The sequence below is a fragment of the Neopsephotus bourkii genome, unplaced genomic scaffold, assembly GCF_033783945.1.
Source record: "Neopsephotus bourkii isolate Nb327-2 ecotype Australia unplaced genomic scaffold, CSIRO-AGI_Nbou_v1 NB_1760, whole genome shotgun sequence".
Classification (NCBI taxonomy): domain Eukaryota; kingdom Metazoa; phylum Chordata; class Aves; order Psittaciformes; family Psittacidae; genus Neopsephotus; species Neopsephotus bourkii.
The window spans coordinates 1,801,496-1,825,795 of NW_026902234.1; the positions used below are offsets into that span (position 1 = coordinate 1,801,496).

The following is a 24,300-nucleotide window of genomic DNA, read 5'->3' on the forward strand; positions in this document are numbered from 1 at the left end:
GAAATCACAAGACTTGGCAACACTCAGTTTCTCTATATTTTTGTCATTGCCTATTTTTATATTAGGGTTTTAATTAAATATTAGGGGTTTATATTACTTTTATAACTGAGCTTGCTCCTTCTTTTATTTGGTATTTTATTATTAACTGTAACACCAAGAAGATCAGGATGTATGCCATGGATTGCAATTGTCTTTTCAAGAGTTTGTTGAGAGGCAAAAAGCCTTTTCCCACCTGTATACAGCACCACAGTATTATTCAATTGTCCATCCTTTTCCTAGCAGTTTTTCTAAGGAAAGAGGGTTGTTAGAAGGCAAAACAGGTGGCGAGAGAAGTGAGAGAAAAAAAAAAGACATTGCTTTTATCCCTCGACTAGTGAAATGTTGTGCTTTGTCATGGACCAGTGGCCAGCGATTGTAACCACAATCGGGAGCTGGCTAAGGGCACGTTTACACCATTGGTAGAGAGTACTGAAGAGGTCTGGCATTGAAAAGGTACTGGCTCTGGAACCAAAGGCAATATAGCCAAGTCAGCGTGGTTCTGTTTCCACGCCAATTAGTCCTGCTGAAAGGACTAATTAACCTGGAAGGAAGTTCACAATAATAACCGCTGTGCTGTCTCCACCCTGACCAATGTTTTACACAAAGTTAAGAGCACCCAGAAGCTCACAGGCGACACATCAAGGAGCCAGCAGCTTCCACCGTGGGTCCCATTGGCATCAGTGCAGCTTCCCTTCAACACTGCCCTGCATAACAAGCCTCGATAGGCATGCTTTAAAGACAGTGGAGGTTTTGCCTGGCAAAACACAATGATGTAGGTCTGTGTTGATGGCATCCTCACAGGCAGTGTTGAAGAGAGCCTCGGGCACAGCCCTGAACACGCATCCGACTCCCAGCCGTGGTGCGGACGCTTCCTGTCCCTTTGCGATTCGTGCCAGTGCTTCCAGCCCGCCTCCCTCTCCTGCCCCAGCGGCCTCCCCCTAGGCGCTGCTTCCTGGGGCAGGTGGGCACAGTGATCCCGTACGGCGCAAGCAGACGGGCAGGAGACGGCGGCCGGGCTCCAGTGGGGCTCCCACCGCGGGGATCCCCTCACCCTCCCGAAGGAGCCGGCTGCGGGGAGGGGTCAGCGAGGGAGTACCCCCGAGGGCAGGTGCCGCGGGGCCGGTGCCGTGGCCGGCGGGGCGGGCGTGCCCCGAGGTGGTGCCGGGGTGCCACCGCCCGCTGCTGCCGGCCCGGTCCCGACAAGCCCCGCTGCCCATGCCGCCCGTCCTCGGGGTGTCCGCCGGGAGGGACGGTGGCGGCGCCCTCCCTCCCTCTCCTCCCCTTATCTTCTCTCCCCTCCCCTCCCGGCTGGCGGGAAGGCAGCTGGGCGGGCGGCGGCGGACGGGGACAGCGGGCGGAGAGGAGGCAGGCGGCCGGGCTCCGGCGGAGGGCGGCTTCCTCCGGGGCTCGGCGGCGTCCGGCCGCGGGGTGGGCGCAGCCGGGTGCGCGGGCTATTCCCGCGGGCCTGGCAGGGGTGTTGGGACAGGGGGTGGGGGGATTTCTATTGGGGGGGGGAACGGCGAAGTGGGAGTAGAACGGGAACTGTCGCCTCCGCCTCTTCCTCAGTGGCAGCCTGGGCAGCCGGATCGCGGCGGCGGCGGCTGCTGCTGCTGCTGCTCGGAGGGACCGCGGAGCGGAGGGATGTGGGGCTTTGGAGGAGGCAGGATCTTCGGGATCTTCTCCGCTCCCGTCCTGGTAGCCGTAGTCTGCTGCGCCCAGAGGTAGGAGCCAGCATTCCCCGGCAGCGCGGGGTGCGTTTCGGCAGGGGAGCAAGCTGATGCTCCCCCCTCAAGCGCCTTACCATCGCCACCGACCCCGCGCGCCCCGTCCTCTGCTTCCCCCACTCGACACCCCCCGTCTCTCTCGCCTCCACAGTGTGAACGATCCCGGCAACATGTCCTTCGTGAAAGAAACTGTGGATAAATTGTTGAAGGGCTACGACATCCGCCTCCGTCCGGATTTCGGAGGTGAGTCGCCCTGTCCGGGCTAACCGCCCGGAGCACCCCCCATCCCCCCTGCTCTCCCCCGGTCCGCCGTCATTCCCGCACGGTGGCCCCGGCTTCCGCGGCCCCTCTCGCCTCCAGGTCACGGAGCTGCCGTGGGTAACAGTGTCATCTTCCCGCAGGTCCGCCCGTTTGCGTGGGGATGAACATAGACATCGCCAGCATCGACATGGTTTCCGAAGTCAACATGGTGAGTAGCGGGAGGCCCCGGCCGGAGCCGGGGCTACCGCCTGTTCCTCGTCCCTCCCTCCGCTCGAAGTCAGTGCCGCCTGGGCTGGCGGCGGCCGGGCTGCGCCGTGCGGCGGACGCTGTCCTCTCTACCTGAAAACTTTATTTCCCCGGAGACGCCCTTTCCCTTTCCCCCTCTCATTGCCGCGGGTGTGCGCGGTTGGTCCGGCCGAACCTGGGGATGCCGGGCCGCCTGACACCCCCCTTTTCTTCTTCCTCCCGTTCTTCCTCCTGGAGCTCTCTGGAGCTCCGTCAGGCCCCCGGCAGCTGCCGCGGTTTCGCAGCCGGCGGGACGCGACGCGGAGCGGGCTGGCGGAGGCGGTCTCAGGGTTCCCGGGGCGGGTGGCATCAATGCTGTCCGCAGCATTCCGCTCCTTGCGCTGTTCCGGGGAAAAAATGCCCACCAAGCCAGCTTGTAGGTGGATAAACTCTGACATGTGTGAGCTTATTAATTACTGTCTACGGCAGTCGCGATTGCCTGCGGACCTCGGAGGAATTGTAATTTTGCGTCGCGAAGTGATGCTGTTCGGGGCTGCCGGGTTCGCTGAGGAGAAGGGTGTTAGTGTGTTTCTGCATTTCGGTCTCCCCGTCTGTGTAGTTTGGTGATTTGAGGTGAGCAGCTAGAATTGAGGTTTCCTGTTCTAGTCCTGAATCTGGTGTGGATTTTTCATGTTCCTGAGCAAATTACTCCTTCCCTCTGTATCTCGGATTTTTCCTTCTATTCTTAGTTTTGCAAACCTGAGGTAAAAAAGACCCCCCTACTCTGCAGTGCTGTAGTTACATTCATGGCATTAAGAGTAATAATCTACACGTTTGGAAGCTGAGCTCTCTTTCAATAAATATGACACTAACACTGCACTACCCCTCCTTCAGTGCAGTGTTGCAAGCTGGCGTAGCTTGGCTTTATGCATGATCCGTGTATCTTCATTAATCCTGCCCCTTCTGTTTCCCACTATACCCAGAATTCTCAGATAGAAACTTCTGTTCTACTTCCAATCTTTTAAGAAGTGGTTTTAACAGAGACACCTGTTACCTGCTTGCAGTTAAAAGTGTCACTCTGTCTCTTTACTCATTCAGGAGGGATATACAAGACAGTTCTTAATTATATGAGTTTATTTTAGGCTTCCTGCAGATTCAGGCAGCTATGGGGAAACCTCGTCTATTCCACAGGCTTTTCTGTATCTGCAGGGTTGCTTCTCAGAAAGATGGAAGCTGAGTCTTTGAAGGGTAATTAAAAAGTCTGACTTCAGTATCCCCACTGCCACCTTCCCCACCTTTGGCTAAGCTCCAGACTTAGGGAAGCTTTTCAATGCACATTAAATTAATATATAACACCTTGTGTATGTGAAATGCAATAAATATCAGACAAAGGCAGACTGAGGACAGAAAAAAAAAAATAATGAGGGGATGTATCCTGCATTTTGTGGCCTTTTTATTTCCCCTCCTCCAGCTGTGGGAAAGTCTGTTAGTTTTAAATAACAACTTGCCCAGTCCACTGTAGCAGGGCTATAAAGAAAAGTAAGTAATTACACTACTTGTGATGTTGCTGGATTGGGTAATTAGATCTTGAATGATACAGGAACTCCTCAAGAGGATGGGTGCCATCCCTTTAACTCCGGACAGTGAGACAGTGTACCAGTTGCTGAATTTTCTAGCAGCTCCACAAGTAAGTGTCTGCTCTTTTCTGTTAGTTGGCAGAGCTGTAAAGAAGTGGGTTTTCCTATGCCTTCTCATGGGGCAGTGCAAAGTCTGAAAAATATCAATATAGATCTTGCAACAGAAACAAATATGTGTTTCTGAAGGGAGATGTTGAAGTACTGTTGCAAAACATGGATTAATTTGCTTCAGGAAAAAAGAGTAGAAAGAGCTTCTGAATGTGGAACACCTTACTACAACTGGAGTTTCAGCTGAACTTGCATCTTCTCCCTGTGAAAGAAGTAATCTTTGATTAAGCACAAGTACCACCCAAGCTGATTACTTCCACTTATTTTAGGTAACTTCCTACTGATCTGCAGATACTTGAGCAAATATCAAGAAACAGTGAATGAGAATGATCAGAAGGAGCTATTCAAGATTACTGAAGTAATAGTAATATAGTGATAGTAATGATAGTAATGTGGAGGGGAGAAGAAAGTCACAGTCTGAAGACCTAAGGCATTGCTGTTGAACTTAATGCTGGTTACCAACAAAACTTTTAATCTTTTGGCATATTCTTTTTGCAAAAGATGAACTGCGGTAGTATGGACATTAATTTCTTTGATTTAAAACTAGACATTTGTGTAACCTTTTATAAATTAGCTTGTTAAAATTCGTCTCTATATCAGAAAGAAAATAACCAGGGAATTAACATTCTTCAATGTTATGAATATAAATAAAAAGTTATTACAGCAAGTTTTATTATACTGCTTTCTAGGCAGCCTGAAATGTAGCTTTCAGTGATATGATGGGAATTCTTTGTAACAAGGATTACGGCTTATATCATATTCTTTTCTATTCTTAATCAAACTGTAGGCTTGCATATAATGTATTCCTCTATGAATCTTCAGTTACTAGTTACTCATCTGGCTTTCCAGCACTTCAAAAATTTGTGTATTTTTAGTATTTCTGTTAAAAATTATTAAAAATCTTTTGGTCTTCTTACATCAAGGCTACCTGTAGCTATTTTTCAGAATACTTATTGAACAGTAACGTGCCCCTTCCTCAGGTTACGTGGACCAGTTAACATTTTTCTTGCTTTTGATGATGAAATGCTAAGCTGGATCAGGATGACTGATGCAAGTATCAGGACTGCACAGCATGTAATTGTTTTATTGAAAAGTTTTAAGCAAGCAGTTTCTATTTGATCACATAACATCTTGAAAATATTGATTATCATTGTTGAAAGTGTTACTCTACTATACTATTTACATCATACTGAAAAGACTAAACATTTTTTAAGTAAAAATACCGTGCTTTGATATTTATACTTTTGAGTTATGGTAGCAAGAATTAATTAATGAAGTTGCATCTAAGAAGTGCATTGTTCAAGGAAGGGCTGCAATCTGTTAATGTCCTGTACAAATATATATTGATATATGTATGTGTATCACCACATGTGCTTTATTTCCCTGTGCATGCTTTCCCGTTATTATTTGCCTATTTCACAAATCATATCTGTAATTTAGTACTTAAGTACCTACCTATTTTTGTGCATGCTTCCAATAATTGCATTTCAAACTGCTATAACGTGCATCTCCAAACAAAATACTAATCAATAATGACAGACATAATACTGAGAAAATACTGTAGGTCATCTTACAAATAAAGAGTATGAAAGATTACTGTTGTCAGATTTCAATAATTTAGTGTTATAATTTATCATTTTACATGATTTGGTTGACTGTGTTCTGCACTTCCTGTGTTTTAGAGGCATGTTTTGCTTAGACAACGTGAATGGAAAAATAAATAGTTCTTGTGCTTTTTACTAGTCTGTCAACCTACTTCTGATCAGACTATATCCACAATTTGTGGTTTGTTTTTTGTTTTTTTTTATAATCTGATTCTTGTTCAATATTTGGTCTGTGAATCAAACGTGTTAGTTCCACACATATAATTCTGAAGAACCCAAATAATCCTGTAGCTTTTCATCCTTAGTTAGTTAAATAATCAATACACTGAATCTCCAAATAACCTCCTTTTTAAACTCATCATTATAGCTGTAAGACTAAGGTGCTGTGCTTTCATTTTGCAGTCATTTTAGGATGTGTTTTCTAGTTTATGGAAGGTAATGCTATAAAGTGGATAGAAAAAGACAAGGGGATCAGTTAAAATATGAACCTTTCTCCTTAGATATAATGTTTTGCAGAGAATAGTATGGTCTCCTGAAAGACAGCAAACTTGTGCTACTGCTCTCTGAAGTGCTGACTATATTCTCTTTGAGTATATGAGTATAGAGGGGACTTCAGAGCTGCTCATCCAGGGTTTTTCAGCCTCTAATTTCAATAAACCCAGCAAAACTCAGGAGGCATCATTGGCCATATAGTCATCCTGCTGTTTTGAGAACACTGTAAGCAGAAAATTAGGTTGACATATAGTCAGACCATAAAACTTATGAGTTGTTGTTTCTGAAAAAGATGTAATCTGTTCTATGCTAACACTGTAATTTTTTATTTTTACATATGTTCCATTATAAAGCTGCAAGTATGCATATGGACTGCATTGTGTGCCTGCTGATTTTCAAAGCAATTTTGACATCTATCTGACAAACTGTTTTATTTGCTGCTTTAAGGTCAACAGAAGTTCTTACTCACTGTGAGCAAATATCATCTACTATTCCTTAGGTAGCAATGCATAGATAATTACTCTTAGGTGAATTAATTCATACTTCACTTGAAGTACTGAAGGTGCAGAACCTTCTCACATCTCACTTTAGATGTGTGAAAAATGGGGTGAGAGTCGGTTTATGTAAATTGAGATGTATGCAATTAGATGACCAAATGAGAGCTGGATTGCTAAATTCTAAAACCATGGTTAACAGAAATCTGGAACAGAATGTGGTGGCTTAGGCAAAGGTGTCTATTGTCATTTTTGTTTCATCATGTTGTATGTGCCCTACAGTTTCCAGTCCAGGTTGTCACAGATCTCTTTCGAGTCCTCTGCCATGTCTGTGTGCTTTGTGCATGTGTTATACATGACATCAACTCCTGAAGTTTAAACAACTGACTTACTCTTGTGAGTAGAGGTGGTGGAGCCCAGAGAGCTATTTGTGTTAAAGAACACACTTTAATAGTGCTTCTTAGATATTTTAGGTGCCTCAAGGTATCCTGTTTGAACTCAGGCTGCCTCTTCAGAAGGATAGGGTACACCCATAGATACTGTGCTGTACCTATCAGCCATATGCAGGGGTCTTGCATAATCCAGGACATCCAGAATGGCACCAGACACCCTTACTTAGGTAAGTGGGTAAGTGAATTGTTCTCTAGGTTTCTGGCCAAAGCTCATCCTCCAGGCTTCCTCCTGAATCAGAAGCAGGCAGGCACTAGTTTGTAAGATGTATCTTAGACATCATGTAGACCTTTTGTGCTTTGTGTTTTTGTTGTTGTGTTTCTTTGTTTCTGTTTTTGGTCCTGTTTTGTTTTTAAGATGGAAGGATCCATCCTTCTAGGAGGTGTCCATCATTCCTGAAGGGCTGTGAAGAGAGTCAAAATATCTTGGTTAGTCTTTGAATAGATGTAGCAAGACACAGAGAAATGTAACCTGTTTTCTATCATAAATGTAGCTTATATTTCCTGTCATAAACAGCTACTTTCTAAATAGTTGGCAAACAGAATCTCGAAGTAACAGAATCTCAAAGTTACCTCGTGCAGGAATTAACTGCTTTGTGACATACTTTGCTTTGAAGATTCAGATGAAGAAATTAAACGAGTTGTACTAATAGAGTGATTACATAATCGTTTTTATTGCAAGCACAAGTTTTCTGCCTAGAAGATTCATGTGTGCACAAATCGCAAGAGTATAAAATAGATTGCTGATTTTTTGCTTTTATATATTTTATAATTTGGTGTACATAGGGAGAATAGTAGATCACGCTAAATAGTGCAGAGACACCATATAAATAATTTCATCTGTGTATATATATTTATGTATATGTTTGATAGATAATATAAGGGGAAAAAAAAGGGAAGAAGAAGAAATAAATGCTGCCCAAGCAGGGAAGCATCCATCTCCTGAGGCCGACATAGTCCCTCAAAGCATGCTATCACTGTGCTGGTGATGGGCCAGCATCCATCCACTAAGAGATGGCAGCAACAGTTACTGCTCCTGGAAGACAGTTGTATCTTAGCAGGTTACCTTCTCTCTAGTTGCCAGATGGCAACCAAAGCATCCTTTCTTCTAATCCTCTGTCTCAGCCCCATTCATTTTTCTTCCTCAGGACAGGACCCATGAACTCCCCCAGCCTGCCTCACTCTGTCTCTCCATTCCTGTCATGTTTCATAGTTCCCATTGACAGAGTGAGAGAAGTGCTAGTAGCAGGCAGCATGACAGAAGAATGACTCCTGTTTGACCAGGGGAATTGATGACAAGCTTCTGCTTATCCACAGAGGAAAGCAGCAGCTGTGAAGGGGAAGAAATACCTGCTTATGTAGAGACAAAAAGGTAGTTAATGTTGCTGGGAGGTGGTAGTAGGCTTTTAAAAAGCCAACTCCAGCTGCCAGCATTGAATTGTCTGGTCTTGGATGATGAAATAGATACAATCTGTGATGACATAAATCTGGAATAACTGCATATATTTCAGGGGACAAAAAGGGAATTCAAAATTATATTTACAAATTAGAGGAATGGCCCTAAGAAGGGGCAGCCGCATTTTGTGAGGAAGGTAGAATCCGCTATTTATAATGATACAGGATTGCCTAAGCAACAGTGCAGAAAAAAAGAATACAGAGGTTTTACTGGACCAGAGTCTAAAGCAATGCAAGTTAATCCAGGTCGCAGGTGCAATACAAGTGAAAAAGGTTCAAGTTTACTCTTGAGTACATAAATAGAGGTGTCCTTCAAAAGACATGGGGGTTTCTCTGTCCGCCGTTAGTGACGGCTGTGGAGGAATGCTGTGTCCTGTGTTTTCGTGCTGGCTTTCAGGGAGATGGAAGTGAACAGGAGGTGTAAGGAAGGGAAACAAATGTTTCTAATTAAAATAATTAGAAAACGGGGTGTATGTGGTGATGTGGGGGGGGTTGGAACTTGATGATCTTAAGGTCCTTTCCAACCCTAACTATTCTATGATTCTATATTGAAGTAAATGGTTTTGTTTAGCACTGAAAAATGGGATGGAGGGAGGACATAAATTTCCCAATATGTGGGAAGCTGGTGGTGAGAGAAGGATGATCAGCTGCTGTTTAGAACCAGTTCAAATAAAACTTGAATAAATTAATTACTTGATTTCAAATTAGTTTTCAGCTAGCTACAGCGTCATAGCATCTCCTTTGTTGCAGGTTTTCAAGAAGAGACCAGAAAAATACCTCTTCCAATGTTGTTGCTCTTGTTTCTGGAGAAGCTGGGCTAGCTGGCGCTTTTGGAACTTTTCCAGCACTGTATTTCTGTGAATCTGTGCTCTGATTTAATCACTGTTTTTGTCAGTCCTCCCCTGAGTTGTACACGCAAGTGTGTCTTGGTGTGGTTTCAGGTGTCGCTGCTTGTCTCATGCTGATGCTGCAGAAGATGAGGAGTTTCCTGTAGATCATTTATAATACATGCCAGTGTAACAAGGATATGCCATACCATGTGAGATGTCATAAGCTGCCAACATTATGTGTCTCTCTTCATCATGTTCTTGGTATCCCTGCACTGATTGCAACAGGCATTGCATGTATGTCCTTTCAAATACACTGGTCATAAAAAAAAAAATACAAGAGTTGTAGAGTACAAGGTCAGGACTTCTGTGCATGGAACTTCTGTGCATAAGGAAATTTTTACTTTTGTCAACAACCTTTCACCATGCCCACATAATGAAGAAGGACAGTAATTTAAGGTATATATGAGTGGAAGATTTACAGAAACTTTATGGATTTATACCTACTCCATGCCTAGCAATTTTTCCCATTCCTTTGAAGAAGAGAGGAAGCAAAGAGTTATATGAAGGTTTCTATCCATGCACTGAGTGCTTATTCAGGTAATTCGATGTCTTTAGTCATACAGAAAGCTCATCAATATGATAAAGGCATGTCAGACAATCTTATGTTTCACAGAAGACAACATACAGACACAGGTCTGCCCAGCCAAGTGTCCTGACTCTCATACTGGCTAATAGGGAAGAATGAAATAAACGTGTTAATAGCTCTCTAGTGTACTCTTGAAGCCTCCCATGGTTTGTGACTTCAGACTTCCTGTATCTCAAGACTCTTTGAGAGAGTACTTTTTGATCATGTGTCACCAGAGCATTGGGATCATTTAGTAATGATACACTTTTCCCCACAATTTTCATTTTAATAGAGATGTGATTATATAAAGTATTTAAACTTGGGCAGTACCAAGTGCAATCCATTAATACTGAAGGGTAATAAAAACTTTCAGTGGGAGAGGTTGAGTAATATTTAGCTACCGTTAGGGGTTTTAGCTTATCCAGGACAAACTTTCTTTTTTCCTCCCCTATGACACGGAGTCATAAAAAATAGCTGAGAGAAGAATCATTTCAAAAGGAGAGTTCATTTAATATTTGTAATTGAATTTCACAGATCCTCATAACTACAGATATTGCAAGGAAAAAATCCCCAAGTCTAGGCATGTCTAATTCATTATTCACTATTACGGATTTGAGCCGATAATTTTGGCAAAATAATTTGTTCTCTCAGCAGTTAGGAACCAGTTACAGGTTGCTGTGATAATGTAACCTGCAATATGAATGTAATATTGCATACAGCAGAGAGGGAAGGTAAAACAGCTGTGCTGGGAGGTCTGCAGTTACACTGGATAATTGGCAGTTCAATAGCACTTAATGACTTTTTTTCTTTATACTAATATGAGTGTTGAATTTTCATTAGTTCATGGGCATGTCTCCATGGCACAATACAGCACTCTGCAGAGATGCGAGAGGTACTTCTGGTGCAGTTAGTACAGCTTCTGGAAGCTGTAAAGTTATGTCATTACAGAGCTCCGTACAGGATTGTTGTATCAGTGGGAGTTAGGTCCTTGAATATGACTTGTTTTTCAAGCTTTAAATAGGTTATCCAGCGTATGACCAGCATCCAGCCAGCGCTGATAATCATCTCCCCTTAAAAGAGGGAAGGGCTTCTATAAGGCAGGTATTTAAAACAGTAAGGATGACTGGCCCTCCAGAAGCGCACATCTAGAAGTGCTAACAAGGTAAGGGGATTGAGAAGACAATGAGAGGAGTTGGCTGACCTAGGATAAATGAGCAGTTTTTAGCTAATTTTGGGATGAACGAATTCCACGTATTGTTCCTCCTTAACCTGCCTTTTCACAGGTAAATAGAAGAGTTGATACACAGTTGATCTTTAGCAGCAGTAAGTAATGCTACCCAGTAGGTTAATGCATGTAAAATTTTGTATGCGGTTTGAATTATGGAAGGTTTTTCAGGTAGGCTTTGTGTGAGTCCTGATTAGAAACACATGTAGGACAGAGAAGATAACCTTTAAAAGCAAGCTCAAATCCATGTGATTAGAAATAGGACATCCCTTGTTCTTTTAATTGAGATATAAGTTAGCCCCACTATTACACTCTGCTTGTCTGTTAACCCTAAAGTTACTTAAAAGGAGCAGCTTCATTCCTTTGAGTCACACATAGTTATTTCCTCACCACAAGGGATATTTTAACATGTCCCATTCAGGTGGTTACTTGCCCATAATGGGCGTAGCAATTGAGCTCATTGCTTAGTTATAATGTCTAATGTTGAGTTGTAATCCAATTCACACACCATGAGCTTCACTGGGCAGGTCTTTGGAACTGAGCTGGTACAGAATCAGAGCTGAGGGTTTCCCCTTGTAGCAGCTGAGCTTGGCTATGCAGGGAAGCTGAGCCCCTCTCATATATTTCAGTGATGAAATAGGTTGAAAGAGTCAAGCATATAGCTATTTTTCTTGGTGGTTTCTGATGACACTGTGTCTCTTAATATGCACAGAAATTTTGAAGTTGAAAATAATAGACAGTACAAACATGCATTTGAATTCTGAATTCTGAAATACACCAAGTCAAGATGGGATTACTGAGTAATGCAGTTAAGCCTCTTTATTCATTAAAGATCCAAAAAGTGAACTTAGACCTTTCTTTGTAATATAACATAATGACATGTCTGTGTTTTTCTGCACCAGCAGTGGTTTGTTTCAGCTTCTGACCTCCTAGGTTCTTCAGATAGCAATACTTGGCCTTTCCAAGCGTTTTCCAGTCATGTAAAATAGGCTTTCTATTTGGATGACTAAAACATCTCCCAGACTGACTGGAGCTTCATATAGGACTTGGAAATTAGATATGACCCTCAATTTTCTTTTCTAAAGGACCCATAATCTATGCATCTGCTAGATTTATGGACTGTGATGCTCTTGATGATCTGTAGAATGTCAAGACTTCTGTGCTTAGAGCATGGCACCTGAGCTCAGGCATGCACCAGTTGTATGTTAATCATTAGCATGGGTTCGGCTCAGCATTTTCCTAGGTGATCCTTGGGTACTCTGGAGGTTAGCACATGCCACGTCCATTCCCAGTAGGCAGCTAGAATGCAGCTACTTTTGCTGTGAAATGAGTTAATGTAGGTAGAAACAAGCTGTGCCATGGCACACCATGTCATACCACGTGTCCTTTGGACCAGAAAGCTACCTGTCTCACTTTATTTGCTAGGCTAGGTATATCCAAAAAGTTCAACTTACTGCATCCAAGTGAAGTTATGTCATCACCTTTTCTAAGGGGAGAGCTGTGACTCCAGAGGGAATGCATCCGATCTGAATGGCAGTACCTGTATTAGAACGTAACTCATAGAGGGCTTGTTTCTTTCCATTCTCTGTACAGGGAGCATGGCATGGGCAGAATGCCCGTCTGTTTTGCTCCTGGCAGTAGGTGAAATGAATACTACCTTCCTGTCCTCTTGACTGTGTTCTGCTCTGAGAGCTCTTTGTTTCTCTAGAGAAAATAGGTGGACAAATATTCTCTGCACGTTGGGGAAACTGCTGTTGCAAACTTGTTTTTCAGGGATGAGCTCTCTCTCTTGGTCTTGCTTGTCATCATAGCTATTGACTGACTTCCCCCAAAGTTTGAAAGCTGCGTGTTAAGCAGAGCAGAAAGCTCTGGTAGTTTAGCGACGGCTACTGATGAAGAGAAGAAGGAGCTTGAGTTGGCATCTGAGCCAGCTGCACTGGGCAGTTAACATGCACTTAAATTGAGATGCAGATGTTGTTCGTGACATTTTAGGTAGAGGATAGTTGTTCTGTGGGGGACTTCCAGAGTTCTTCATGAAAACAAACTAAAGAAAGTACCAGTCCTCTAAGCAGCCTTTGTTAGGTACCTAGAACGTAGGTGGAAGTTAATTGCCTAGATGAGGTGGACTGAACTTCACCTTCACCTCATGTGACAGAGAAAGCAAGTTGTCCTTGGGTGGTGAGGACTTATGGAACATAAAGAAAAGTAGTCAACAGTAGCTGTGTGTGTGATGAATGAGAATTGAGTAATTAAGAGAAATATTTTATTTCCTTTTAATAAAAAAATGGTGTCTCCTTTGGCATTTCTTCAATTATTTTGAGTTGAGTTAGCTTGGGAATAGATTAGCTATTTTTAAAATGTTATCTGTCTACAATTCTTCTTATAAACCCTCCCACTTAAATGGACAGGGAAAAAAAAAAAGTAATAAAAAATGGGCAGTGAATTAGAAAATGCATTTAAGATAGTTGATCAGCTTATCTTTCCAGTAGACCCACATTAGTCGCATGCTCATGTATTATTAACCTGACTGTAAAGTACTGCATCAAGTTTGATACTGTACGTCTTTCCCGGCATACCCATTTAGGTGGTGTTAGGTGCCTTTTGAATCGGATGCTGATGCTGTAATTTGGAAAGGAGAGCCAGAAGTTTGCATCAGTAAAGTATCTTTTTATCTTTACATTAAAAAAAACAACAAAAAAAAAACCTCTGAAGAAGACTCCTTTTGTTTACCTTCCTAAAGAAATAATGTAACCTTAACACTCATGGTGTTACCCCTTTAATTAGTCACATCTAAAAGGATCTCATTTATAGTCTTACCTTATATTTCTCTAATTTACCCACAGAGACACATGAATAATGTCATTTAGTAACCTGCTGCCACAAAGGTTTCTATATGTGAAAAGTGGTTTAACTGAAAAAGAATTATTCCACTCAAATGTAAGTATACCTATTAATTTGGCTGCTGGTGCTCACTGAACAGCTGTCGTTGTGACAGAAGTCATAATCGTCTGTTACTACTTTTCCCTAAAAATTCCTGAATGATTTTTTTTTTTTTTTATTAGCTGAAGAAAGTGACCAAATCTCATGAGGCTCCTGTAGGAATCTGTCTCAATTTTTCTTTGTCTTCTGTCTGGACTCTTGATTATTCACATCTATTGTTCCCCAAAGCAGGAGGCTGCATTTTTCTCATTGTTACCTTTCTAGTCTTTTTCCTAAGGTACTTAGTCTATAAAATAAACCAACAAACCCAAAACAAACAACAAACTGTTGTGGGAAAACCAGATGCCTCCCTCTCCCTGAAAACATTGTAGCTTGCTGCTACAAAGCATGGTAATAAATGAGTTTTGAAGTTCTTTACAGCACTATATATTGTTTGATTGTAGCATTTACAGAGCTATATTGAATGCCATCTGCACCTTGCTATATGTAGCATTGTTGAATCCTATATGTGTCTTACACATTGATATGTTATTGTGACCTCCTTCATGATAATAAAAGCAAATCAAACCTGAAATAAAATGTTGCGATGAATCTGTACTTAATGGCAGATCACATCTGAGGAATTCGATTAAGACACAGCAATGGTGCAGTAACAGTATTGAAGATTCAGAAGATGGATTTAGTTAATTGCTTCTAGAGGACACAAAATGAAACACTACCTTTCAGAGATGAGTGATAAATCTTCAGATATATGGAAATAATGGGTGTGAGGAACTGAGTAGATGTAATGATGATGAAGGCAATCAAAGGATGAAAGTGTCAGGGTTACTTTTCAATCTGTCATTGAATTGTAGTCATCTTTCACTGCAACCAGATTTTGTCCTAGCTTCTACTGAGACAACTAGTATATTTTCATCTTTTCCTCACGGTTGTCTGTTGCTGAATCTTCTTGTCAGTTACTCTTCAGTCATCTTTTTGTCAGCAGTATGATAATTTTTCATCAGTTCTTCAGCACAACCAGCCCATTGCCAGTTAGGCTTTCTCATATTCTTCAAGACGCCCTTGCCTACAGCTGGCTACCCTACTCTGCTCAACACTCAGCTCCAAATCCTTTTCTGTGTGTCCTTTTCTACTAGTGTGGCATGGCTGTCAGTACAGGCATGTTAATTTGTTGAAAACAGAAAGTGCTTATTTTTACGGATATTGTTATGCTATGTCTTACTTGTTTCTTTATTTTGACTTGAACAGCAGACTTCTGTGCTGTATAAATAAATATAAGAAAGGTCAAATTTTAAAAGACTTTAGGGACAAGACGTTTGCAAAAAAAGGCCTCCAGTTTACTTCAACCTGTGCTTTTGCTGTAGTGAGGCATACGATAAACTGTGACTGTTTCTAATGGAGTTAGAGAACACAGGGAAGGAAGATGGGGTGAGAGTGGAATTGTTCACACAGGGAAGGAAGATGGGTGGAGAGTGGAATTGTTCAATTTTTAGATTACTGTAAGATTGTAGTGAAGTGAAAGTTCGATTTTATTTGGTTATCTTTGCTCAGCAGGGACAGAGCATGTTTATTATTTTTCACAAAAACCATTGGTAAATACACAGTTACTTAGAAGGAGCTTCGGTCTCCGTGTGATCAAAAACATGTATTCAGTATTCCTTCAAGACACTTATTGATTGACTGAAAAAACTCCAGGGGAGATTATTCTGATTACATCATATCAGGCTTCTGAGAAATGCATTTCCCTTCCCCTTTCCTTCCTAAATACAGGGTCAAATTTGGCTATTACATGCAGTGATGCATTTTCAGTGGTGAGAAAGGGAAGAGGTTTCATTCCATCCTCTGTCAGCTGTCACACAGACTGGCAAAAGCAAAGCAATTCCAGCAGTAATGCCAATATTCTGACTGTCAGCTTGTCCCATTGTGTCTTCATAGGATGGCTCAAAAGCTACAGACATGCAGATCTTCATGCCAAGGCCAGAGTTTTTAAACAGCTAGTTATCGCAGCCTAAATTTCTAGGTGCTTTGAAGGGAGAGAAGTGGCCATGCCTTCCATCCTGTGTATATTCCCTGAAAAACTAGGAATACATTGTGAATATTGGAGAGTGTGTTAAAAGCAGCAGAAGAGTTATATGCATTTACAAGACTAAATTCCAAAAATACTTTGAATCTTAATTTCTTTGAAAAATTTCTTTTCAGACATCAATTCTGTTGATCATCCCATGATTTGTACAAATTTCAGGTCTTGTTCTACTCTCTCCTTGTTTCTAAAAGCATCAAAACACACAGCAGAGCTGTGGCTGGTATTCAGTTCAACATCTTCATACAGTTGGAAATGGTATTACTTACTCTTTAGCTTTACAAGAATATTGGCTGGAGCTCTCAGAGGCTGATGTGTTGGTAAACCTTGCACTTGTGCATTAATCACTCTCGGGCTTATCTTTGTTGTTGTTAACTAAGTGTTCTCTTTAGTGGCCAACAACTGTAATGTCGGTCATGATTCCTGCTGATACATCGTCTAGTGTTGTACTGTATGTTTTGTGTATGAAAAGACTTTTTTAATCCAGAGGTGTAGAAAATAACTGATACTTTTCTGGAGTCTACCTGTTGGCTGTTGCCTCAGTGAGTAAGAAGCTGAGGATTCTCTTTGAGCACAATGTTAGGAATACCTCCCTAGAGCTAATACACCATTTCTAGGTGGGATATGGAGAGAACCTTATCAGGATGAACAGGGGACAGAATCTGTGTGTAACAGGGTCTGTTTGACACTTGCACGACTCGGCCAGCACTGCATTTCTGTAGTCCTTGCTTTGCTGCTGTTCATGCTGGGAGCTGGCTCTGTCTGGCCAGTTTGAGAGGTCAGAGGAACAAGATGGTGATTTAAGACAACTTCCGATTTTCCCCTTCAGCTGCTCTGACTGTAAGCTCTATCTGATGAAGATCTGATCACTACATTGACAGAGCAACATTTTCTTAATTCTTTTCTAGCAAAACTCCCAGTGAAAAATAACAGAAATCTGAATAAGAAAGTTTGTTCAACTCAGTGTATAGGATCTACCAGAAGGTCCAACACCATTTTTTTCTTGGTTTCCCTTCATGGGTATAAACAAACTAAGTAGAGCATTAGACACTGATAAAAGGGAGAAAAAAAGTTTTATTCATTATTCACTAATCTCCAGATGCTCAGCATCATTTACAGTTAGTGTGCATCCCAAAATTAGAGACTTGACAGTTCAACAGTTACTGCCAGACTATGAAGAAATATCCCAAGGAACCAAACCAAATTTGACCTGCATTTGTGTGCTTGTGTGCCTGTGTCTGTGTTTCTTATAGTGTCCCACCATGACCTTCAGCTCCTTCTCTTGACTTACACAAAAAAGGAAGGGATGCACACACAGACATTGCTGCCAATAGGCTACTTCACTACAGTTCTGGAAAGCGTTGCTGAGTGCTGCAGGTCCAACCAACCTTACCAATAAATTCTTGGAGTGCTTCGTGGGGTGACTTCAGACCCTGCCAGCTGGTGCTTCCTCAGAGGCTTCCCAGGCACTGTTCAGAAGCCTGCACAGGCTGAAGACACTTCTGATACCCAGTTAGCATACAGCCATCCCTTTTTGGAGGGTGAAAAAGTCTCATAGTGCAGACTAGAGATGTTCTTGCCACGTAGCCTCAGTGCCAGAGTATATGTTTAATATTCTAGTCATAGTTAATTCACTACTAGAGACATAGCCATGGAGTCTCTGAGAAATTTATATATTGACCTGTAGGCCTAATAAATTCAGGGTTTTTTTTTTGTACCAGATGTACTGGCTGTTCTGCATTGAGCCTTATTAAACATCCTCACTAAGCCATTCCTATTGAACTTTTAAACAAAGGTGAATTCTCAGCAGGAATTCAGAGCTGGTGAAAACTCCCCACAGTTTTTTTGTGACAAACGGCTCCAGTGATGTTTGCTGTTCAGCTTTTCCCAAAGAATTTTTTTTTCTGAAGGAAATGCATGACTAGAGATCAACAAGCCCCAGACCCATAGCTGATGCTGCCCTGGCAGGTTGTCCCTTTTGGGTGCAGTGGCCAGCTCTGTGGACACCATCACCCTACACTTTTCCTCCTTGACACCATTAGAGCCTTTCTGTGATGCAAACTTTCCTTCCACTTTTTGTTGTAGCACTCTAAAGAAATATTTGATGTTCAGAGCATGAGAGATGAGGGAGAAAATGTCAATGAAGTTAAGACAGATAAAAATCTGTTTGATGTGTACTGATCAAACCAGGTAATTTTTAACTTTTTTTTTAAGTGCTACATAGAATTATTTTGCAGGCTGTATGTTAACAGAAGTGGGAAACTGTCTATTTTGGAAACGTGTCAATGGAGAATGAAGCCAACTGACATCTCCATTTCTAGCAGCAGTCTGTAAGATTTCCATTAAAAAATGTCTTCACACTGAGCTGATCAGACTTATCTGTGTATTCTGCAGGCTGACCTTTGAGCCGCTCATGGGGTCCAGAAGGTCTGATTCTCCCACATGTATCTATTCTCTATTGAAAAGCCTGACAAGCGAGATGTGGGTGGAGGATAGTTTACAAAACCAAGGTCCAATACTATATGTCTATAAGGGAACTGCTTACCAGAATGCCATGTTAACCAAGCATTTAAAACAACTGTGGAAATAGCTTTCATTGATAGGTCTCAAAGTTCCTTCTAAAGGAGTTAAACAGGATTTAAAAGGTGTGGGGCCACAGATGAGAGAAGAACCATGTCCTACATCCTTCAGCAGACCAGTGACAGAGCCTGCTTTCCTGAGATGTGGTCCAGTTTTTTGGTGATGAAGGCTGGTACTGTGCAACCCAGTAGGTGCAGACCTGCAGGATGCAGCTGGGTGATCAATGTCCACGTCAAATCCTGGGTGTTGTTTTGTAGAAGTAGTTCTGGTTTGGTTTGGTGGGTTGCAGAACAATTTATAGTTGGAGCTTTGGTGTGCTTGTAGAAAGCACCTCTGGTTTGGGCACAACCAAAAGGAGTAAAGCTAACATGCTCTCAAAACAGCTTTGCAATGTGAACCAAGGTATAGTAAGGGAGAATAGTTGGCAGATTCACTTCAAAAGCATGTTCCCATTTTGAAGTACAGAGCTAATATAGATAGCTCAAGCCATACTGACTGCCAATTTTAGAATGAATTGTCATTTCGCTTTGGGACACTGAAGCACATCTCCATCTGATGTGTTATTTATTCATCACTTAATTAGCAACTAGTTGTAAAGTGCTATCTTCATCTTTGTTCTCATCTGTGCTGTTTACAAGAAGCAGTGGTAAAGGGGTGTAAGAATTGTTGTATCAGCTCATACCAAATATCTCCTAGCCCAGTATACCTCTGACTTGGACTAGTATCAGATGTTTAATGAGTAACACAAAAAAGTGGTACTTCCCTGGAAAAATCTCCCAGCCCCCATGATTTTCAATCCAGGAATACTGCAGTTGGTTGCAGTTGGTTTCTTAATGATTAAGCTAAAGGATATTAAAATAAATTATTGCACTTATTTAGCTAATATGCGCCTAGATAAAGGATATATCTATATATAGTTTTTGGCTACGTTTTTCCTTGTAGGTCATACTTTCTGCAGTATTTTGTTATAATGCACATCATCATCATTGTTAGTTGTGCTTATTAAATCCCCAGAGCTTTCCTGTATTAATCACTGACATTGCAGTGAAATCTAAGTCCTTTCACTCAACTCAGATTTCTGGAAGTTGCTTGCTTTCACTGTTTCCTCCGAATGCCAGAAAACTTCAATGTACAAACAGTATGAAGCAGTGTGTATCTGCCTGCAACTGTAAGGGGGAAAACTGCATACTCTCCCCTAAATATATGGACTGTTCTAGTCTGTGTATCTCAGAGCAGCAGCTCTTTTGCTTTAAATTGCACTAGTCCTTAAAAATCTTTCTGAAGTAATGTTTGAGTTATGCTGTTGTGAATTCAAGAAGAGAAAATCTGAATGTCTGTGCATAGTCAGTTGTGGATTAATTTATGTTCGAGATTGCTTTTCCTCAAGATCCTTTTGCCTACAATGCTGAGTTCCGCACTATAAGGTATAGGAGTGTGTAATCCCCAAAATGAGAGTTTCTGATTACTTCAATGAACTTTAAAAAAAGAAACTGTAATACATTTTGAAAGGTGTTAAAATGTGTATTTTTGAATGCAGAATAAGAATTGAGAGTTCTTTCAAGAACTGACGACTCCTCCCTTTCCAAAAAGATAAAACTTCACAATGAAGTAATTGTGAAATCCATGACAGAAAATTGGATTGCCTCTCTTTAAAGGGACAGCATATTTTTTACATGCATCATAAACAGGTGGAGAACAGGATATTTTTCCTGTGTTCAGAGTATGCTTGAGGTATAGAGCCCTTATTCAGGAGTTGGTGATGAGTTCCCATGTGTCAGATTAGGCATAATTTGTGGTTCCTTGTACAAACAGAACTTTCACTGAGATACAGTCTTAATTGTGCAGTATGTACTTTCCCACATTCTTCACCTCAGCATCTTCTTCACTGTTATCTACCCTGTAACTGGCATAGAGATTTCCAGATAAGTCAATCATTGCAGCATCAGGTGTGCTGAAAAACAAGAGGAGAATGGAGAATGGGCAGACAAAGGGAGAAGCTAATCCTCACAATAGTTTTCTCAGTCTGTTGTGGTGTTGCAGATTGCTCAGATTATTTTCTAGTGGGTTATTTCAAGGTCTTCCGAGACTATGTTGGTGGAATGACCAGGTGGTGCAAGAGCTGTCACAAGTGCCGGTATGTTCTCCACTCTTCCTTAAACCGCAGCTGTGGGTTGTCAGAGTCCAGTGTGGATTCTTGCCCCAACCAGATGGGCAGACAATAGACTCACAGTGCTTTTCATGGAATCAGAGCTGTTATTCTTGCAGTATATGTGAAGTACCCCTGTAGAAGCCTTCCAGAAGTCATCTGGAGTGTAGGAGAGTACACCAGGCTTAATAAGTAGACTTATTGAGATGCTCAGTCTTCTCTTGGGGCTACTCCCAGATGTAAGCCATTAATTGAGCTGTGTGGGAACCAGACTGTATATTTAATGGCAATTTTATTATTTACATATTTGTTTTGGCCTAGAATCAGCAAAACCTAGTATTTAAATATTTTCAATAGAACATTCTTGGGAGCAGTCAAAATGTTTTTTATTGTAATGCTGATTTTTTTTTTCTTCAATGTACTAATTTATCATGCAACTATACCGAAATATTTACTGAAATATTGCAACAAACATTGATTTTCTTCAAACAAGTTTTTTCCTAAATGACATTTTGTCAAAATCAATATATTCTGGCAGATGAAGTATAATTTTGATGCCATACTACTTTTTTAGCAATGTGTAAACAACTGCAGCGCTATTGGAATCTGCTCATCATGGTGCTGAGCAAAGTGCAAATGACCAAGTAACAAAACTGGTGTCTTTGTGCATGCTGAATCTTTCTAGTACAAGTGGGAAAATAAAGACTTAAAATAGCCTTTATTTACTTACTACCATGTAGGAGCAGTAACAGAGCTAGCTCCAGGAATGCGGAAGTACATTGAAGCCTGAGCTTTCAAGTTTTTATTTTCACTGTTATTTTAGACAGCACAGGTTAACACTACTATTTTAGCATGTGATGATCACACCTTTGCTTTGTAACTATATTCTGTGTTGTGCTCTAACAAATCTCTGCTTGAAATTAATTTATTACATTGGTACACTTGGTTATTTGTCTGATTGTCTCTTTGTTAGCCTTTTTTCCGAAGAAGCTTCTGTGGAACAGGTTAGTCCTTCACAGTGGGATCCAGTTGCATCAAATACTTTCAGGGAAGTAAATATTTACATACCTATTAAAATATTTCTCTTAGAATTTATAGCTACAATCAATTCTGACTCACTAACCTCAAAAGATAGCGTATAAATGTACCCTATCAGGCACACCTTTATGATCTTTTGTAAGCTTACATACACTCAACAAAGGACTGCTAATTTTACAGTATTATTTGCTCTCTTATGTTAGCTGAATGAATATATAGGTCAATATTTCGTCCTCACTCTGGACAGGGACAGATGTGAAGGGATGTTACTATCTTTCGACTGATGAGTTCTAGGCGGGAGGTGTAGTTTGGTTGTAGCAGCCAGCAGGGTAACCATGTACCCCTAAACACACAGTAAGCTGGATGAACTGAAGTGGAGCCTGACTACGTGTGATTTTCTACACTGGGAATGTGAAAGTCTTTAGCTGATGCATGCTTAGGTTGCGCTATTAATTCCTAGGTGATACCACAGGTATCACAAAAAACACAGAAAGCCCTAGACTCTCAGGACAGACTTATTAGTGGGGCCATACTGGGATAATTTCATACTCCTTAAGATCCTGCTGTCATGCCTACAGTCCAAGCTCAGAAAAATAGCTCCGAGTGCACACAGTAATGTGGCATTTGTCAAGACCATGTCATTGCATTGGAGTGATTACTACTGGAAGAGCAAGTCAGCATTAGAAATTACTCTAAAAATGGAGACTGAATCTCCTGTTTGGTGCATAATTTGCCTATTTCTGTCTGTGATAGATTTAGTAAGCTTTTTTATGCTTTAACCATCACAGAGTATGTGATATGTGTATAAAATATGTATATTTTATATCCTCAGTTACATGTGGCTACATGTATTAGTGAGGAGGACAGTAAATCCTAATTGAAACTGAAAGTCTTCCTTGAAGTTGAGCCATTTTCAGTGCTGTCTTCCAGTGAGGGTGCTTGTAGCAAGCACTGAGCTGCCTTCATTCCAGAACCTCATGAACTGATGCAGAAAGTTTTTTCCCTTTTTTTGGTGCTGACACGTGACACATGTCTCAGACGCTGGCCCCCTTCCACTGTCGTGCACCAGACACAGACGACAAACTAATTTCTTATCTGAAATAATTCCGTGGCCCTACACGTGCCTCTATCCACAGTGCCTCACTTCTGAAATCAGTAATACTGTGGCATTTTAGAGTAATTGGGAATTAGGTTTTGTTTAAGATGTTGTGTGTCTAGAATGCCTTTATTAGTTATATATATGGGGAAAAGAATGTTTAAAGTGAGCAGAATGACGATTGCAAGACATCTTAGAATAAATATTTTAGAAACATGTTGAGTTTGGAATCATTTCACAGAAGAACACAGTAAAACAGGCAGGCAAAAATCCCAACTTCAAAAATGTCTCTGTAGTGGCTACTAAAAATATTTTAGCATAAAAAATGAGTTCTTACAATTTTAGCTGTCTTAACTGATATATTAGACCTCCAGTACTGTATGCATGTTAGGATAAGAATAAATGTAAAAATGTAATATGTAAAATGTAATAGTTCAGACAAGCTCATAATTATTTATTACTTGTTGATCCCTTAATAGAACATTACTCATCTGAGTTTTCATTTTATTTTCCTTCAAGATATCTCATCATTTTAGAAATAAAAAGTGACAGACTTTAAAAATTCTACATAAATGTGTCCAGGACTGTTATTTAATTTTTCAAAATGACATTTTGCTTTTTGTTCAGATCGTGTTTCTGCTTGAACAGTTCATACACATTTTTGTAGTGTCTGAACTGCTCATGCTTGTGAGGTAGGTATTTGCCTCCAAGGTACAGTCCTGTGTTGCACTCAGTCTTCTACAAATCCAGTTAACATTTTAGAAAGGTAAAATCATCAATAATTCTATGTTCTTAAAGAGGAGTAAGTAAAATAAATGAACACTAAATGTTATATTGTTTCACTCAACACTGTTGTTCCTGTGCATTAAAGAGTACTGTTTTAAAGAGTATTCATTCAGACCAGTAATGCTGGTAAAAGTAACTCCTGTTTCCATTCCCATTGTGATAATTTTTCTTCCAAGTACTTAATTGGCTAAGATTATCGTGTAAAAAAAGTTGTTTACTTACATGTGTATTTAGTTTTCCGAGTTGTTGAGGGTTTCTTAATAATAAATTGAATGACTGCAAGCAAAATGTAGAAAAGTAGCACTAAATAAAACAACCTGCAAAAAACCCCCCCAACTTTCTTTCATGCAATTTCACTATTATTTTTAAAGTTTTGAAAACCAGCTGTAGACTTTTACTTATTAACATGTTGCAGTTAAAACTCTGAGATATACTCTCCATTGTTTTTATTGCAAAGCCTGATAAA

At 41.0% G+C, this 24,300-nt stretch overlaps 1 protein-coding gene across 1 annotated transcript in view; it reads left to right on the forward strand.

Moving 5' to 3' along the window:
- Positions 1–1,338: 1,338 nt before the first annotated feature.
- GABRB3 (gamma-aminobutyric acid type A receptor subunit beta3) overlaps positions 1,339–24,300 on the forward strand; it is a 113,311-nt gene continuing 90,349 nt past the window's right edge. The window contains exons 1-3 of the mRNA XM_061377824.1: positions 1,339–1,760; positions 1,915–2,006; positions 2,165–2,232. Of these exons, the coding sequence (XP_061233808.1) occupies positions 1,681–1,760; positions 1,915–2,006; positions 2,165–2,232 (240 nt within the window). The 5' untranslated portion in view covers positions 1,339–1,680. The remainder of the gene's footprint in view (positions 1,761–1,914; positions 2,007–2,164; positions 2,233–24,300) is intronic.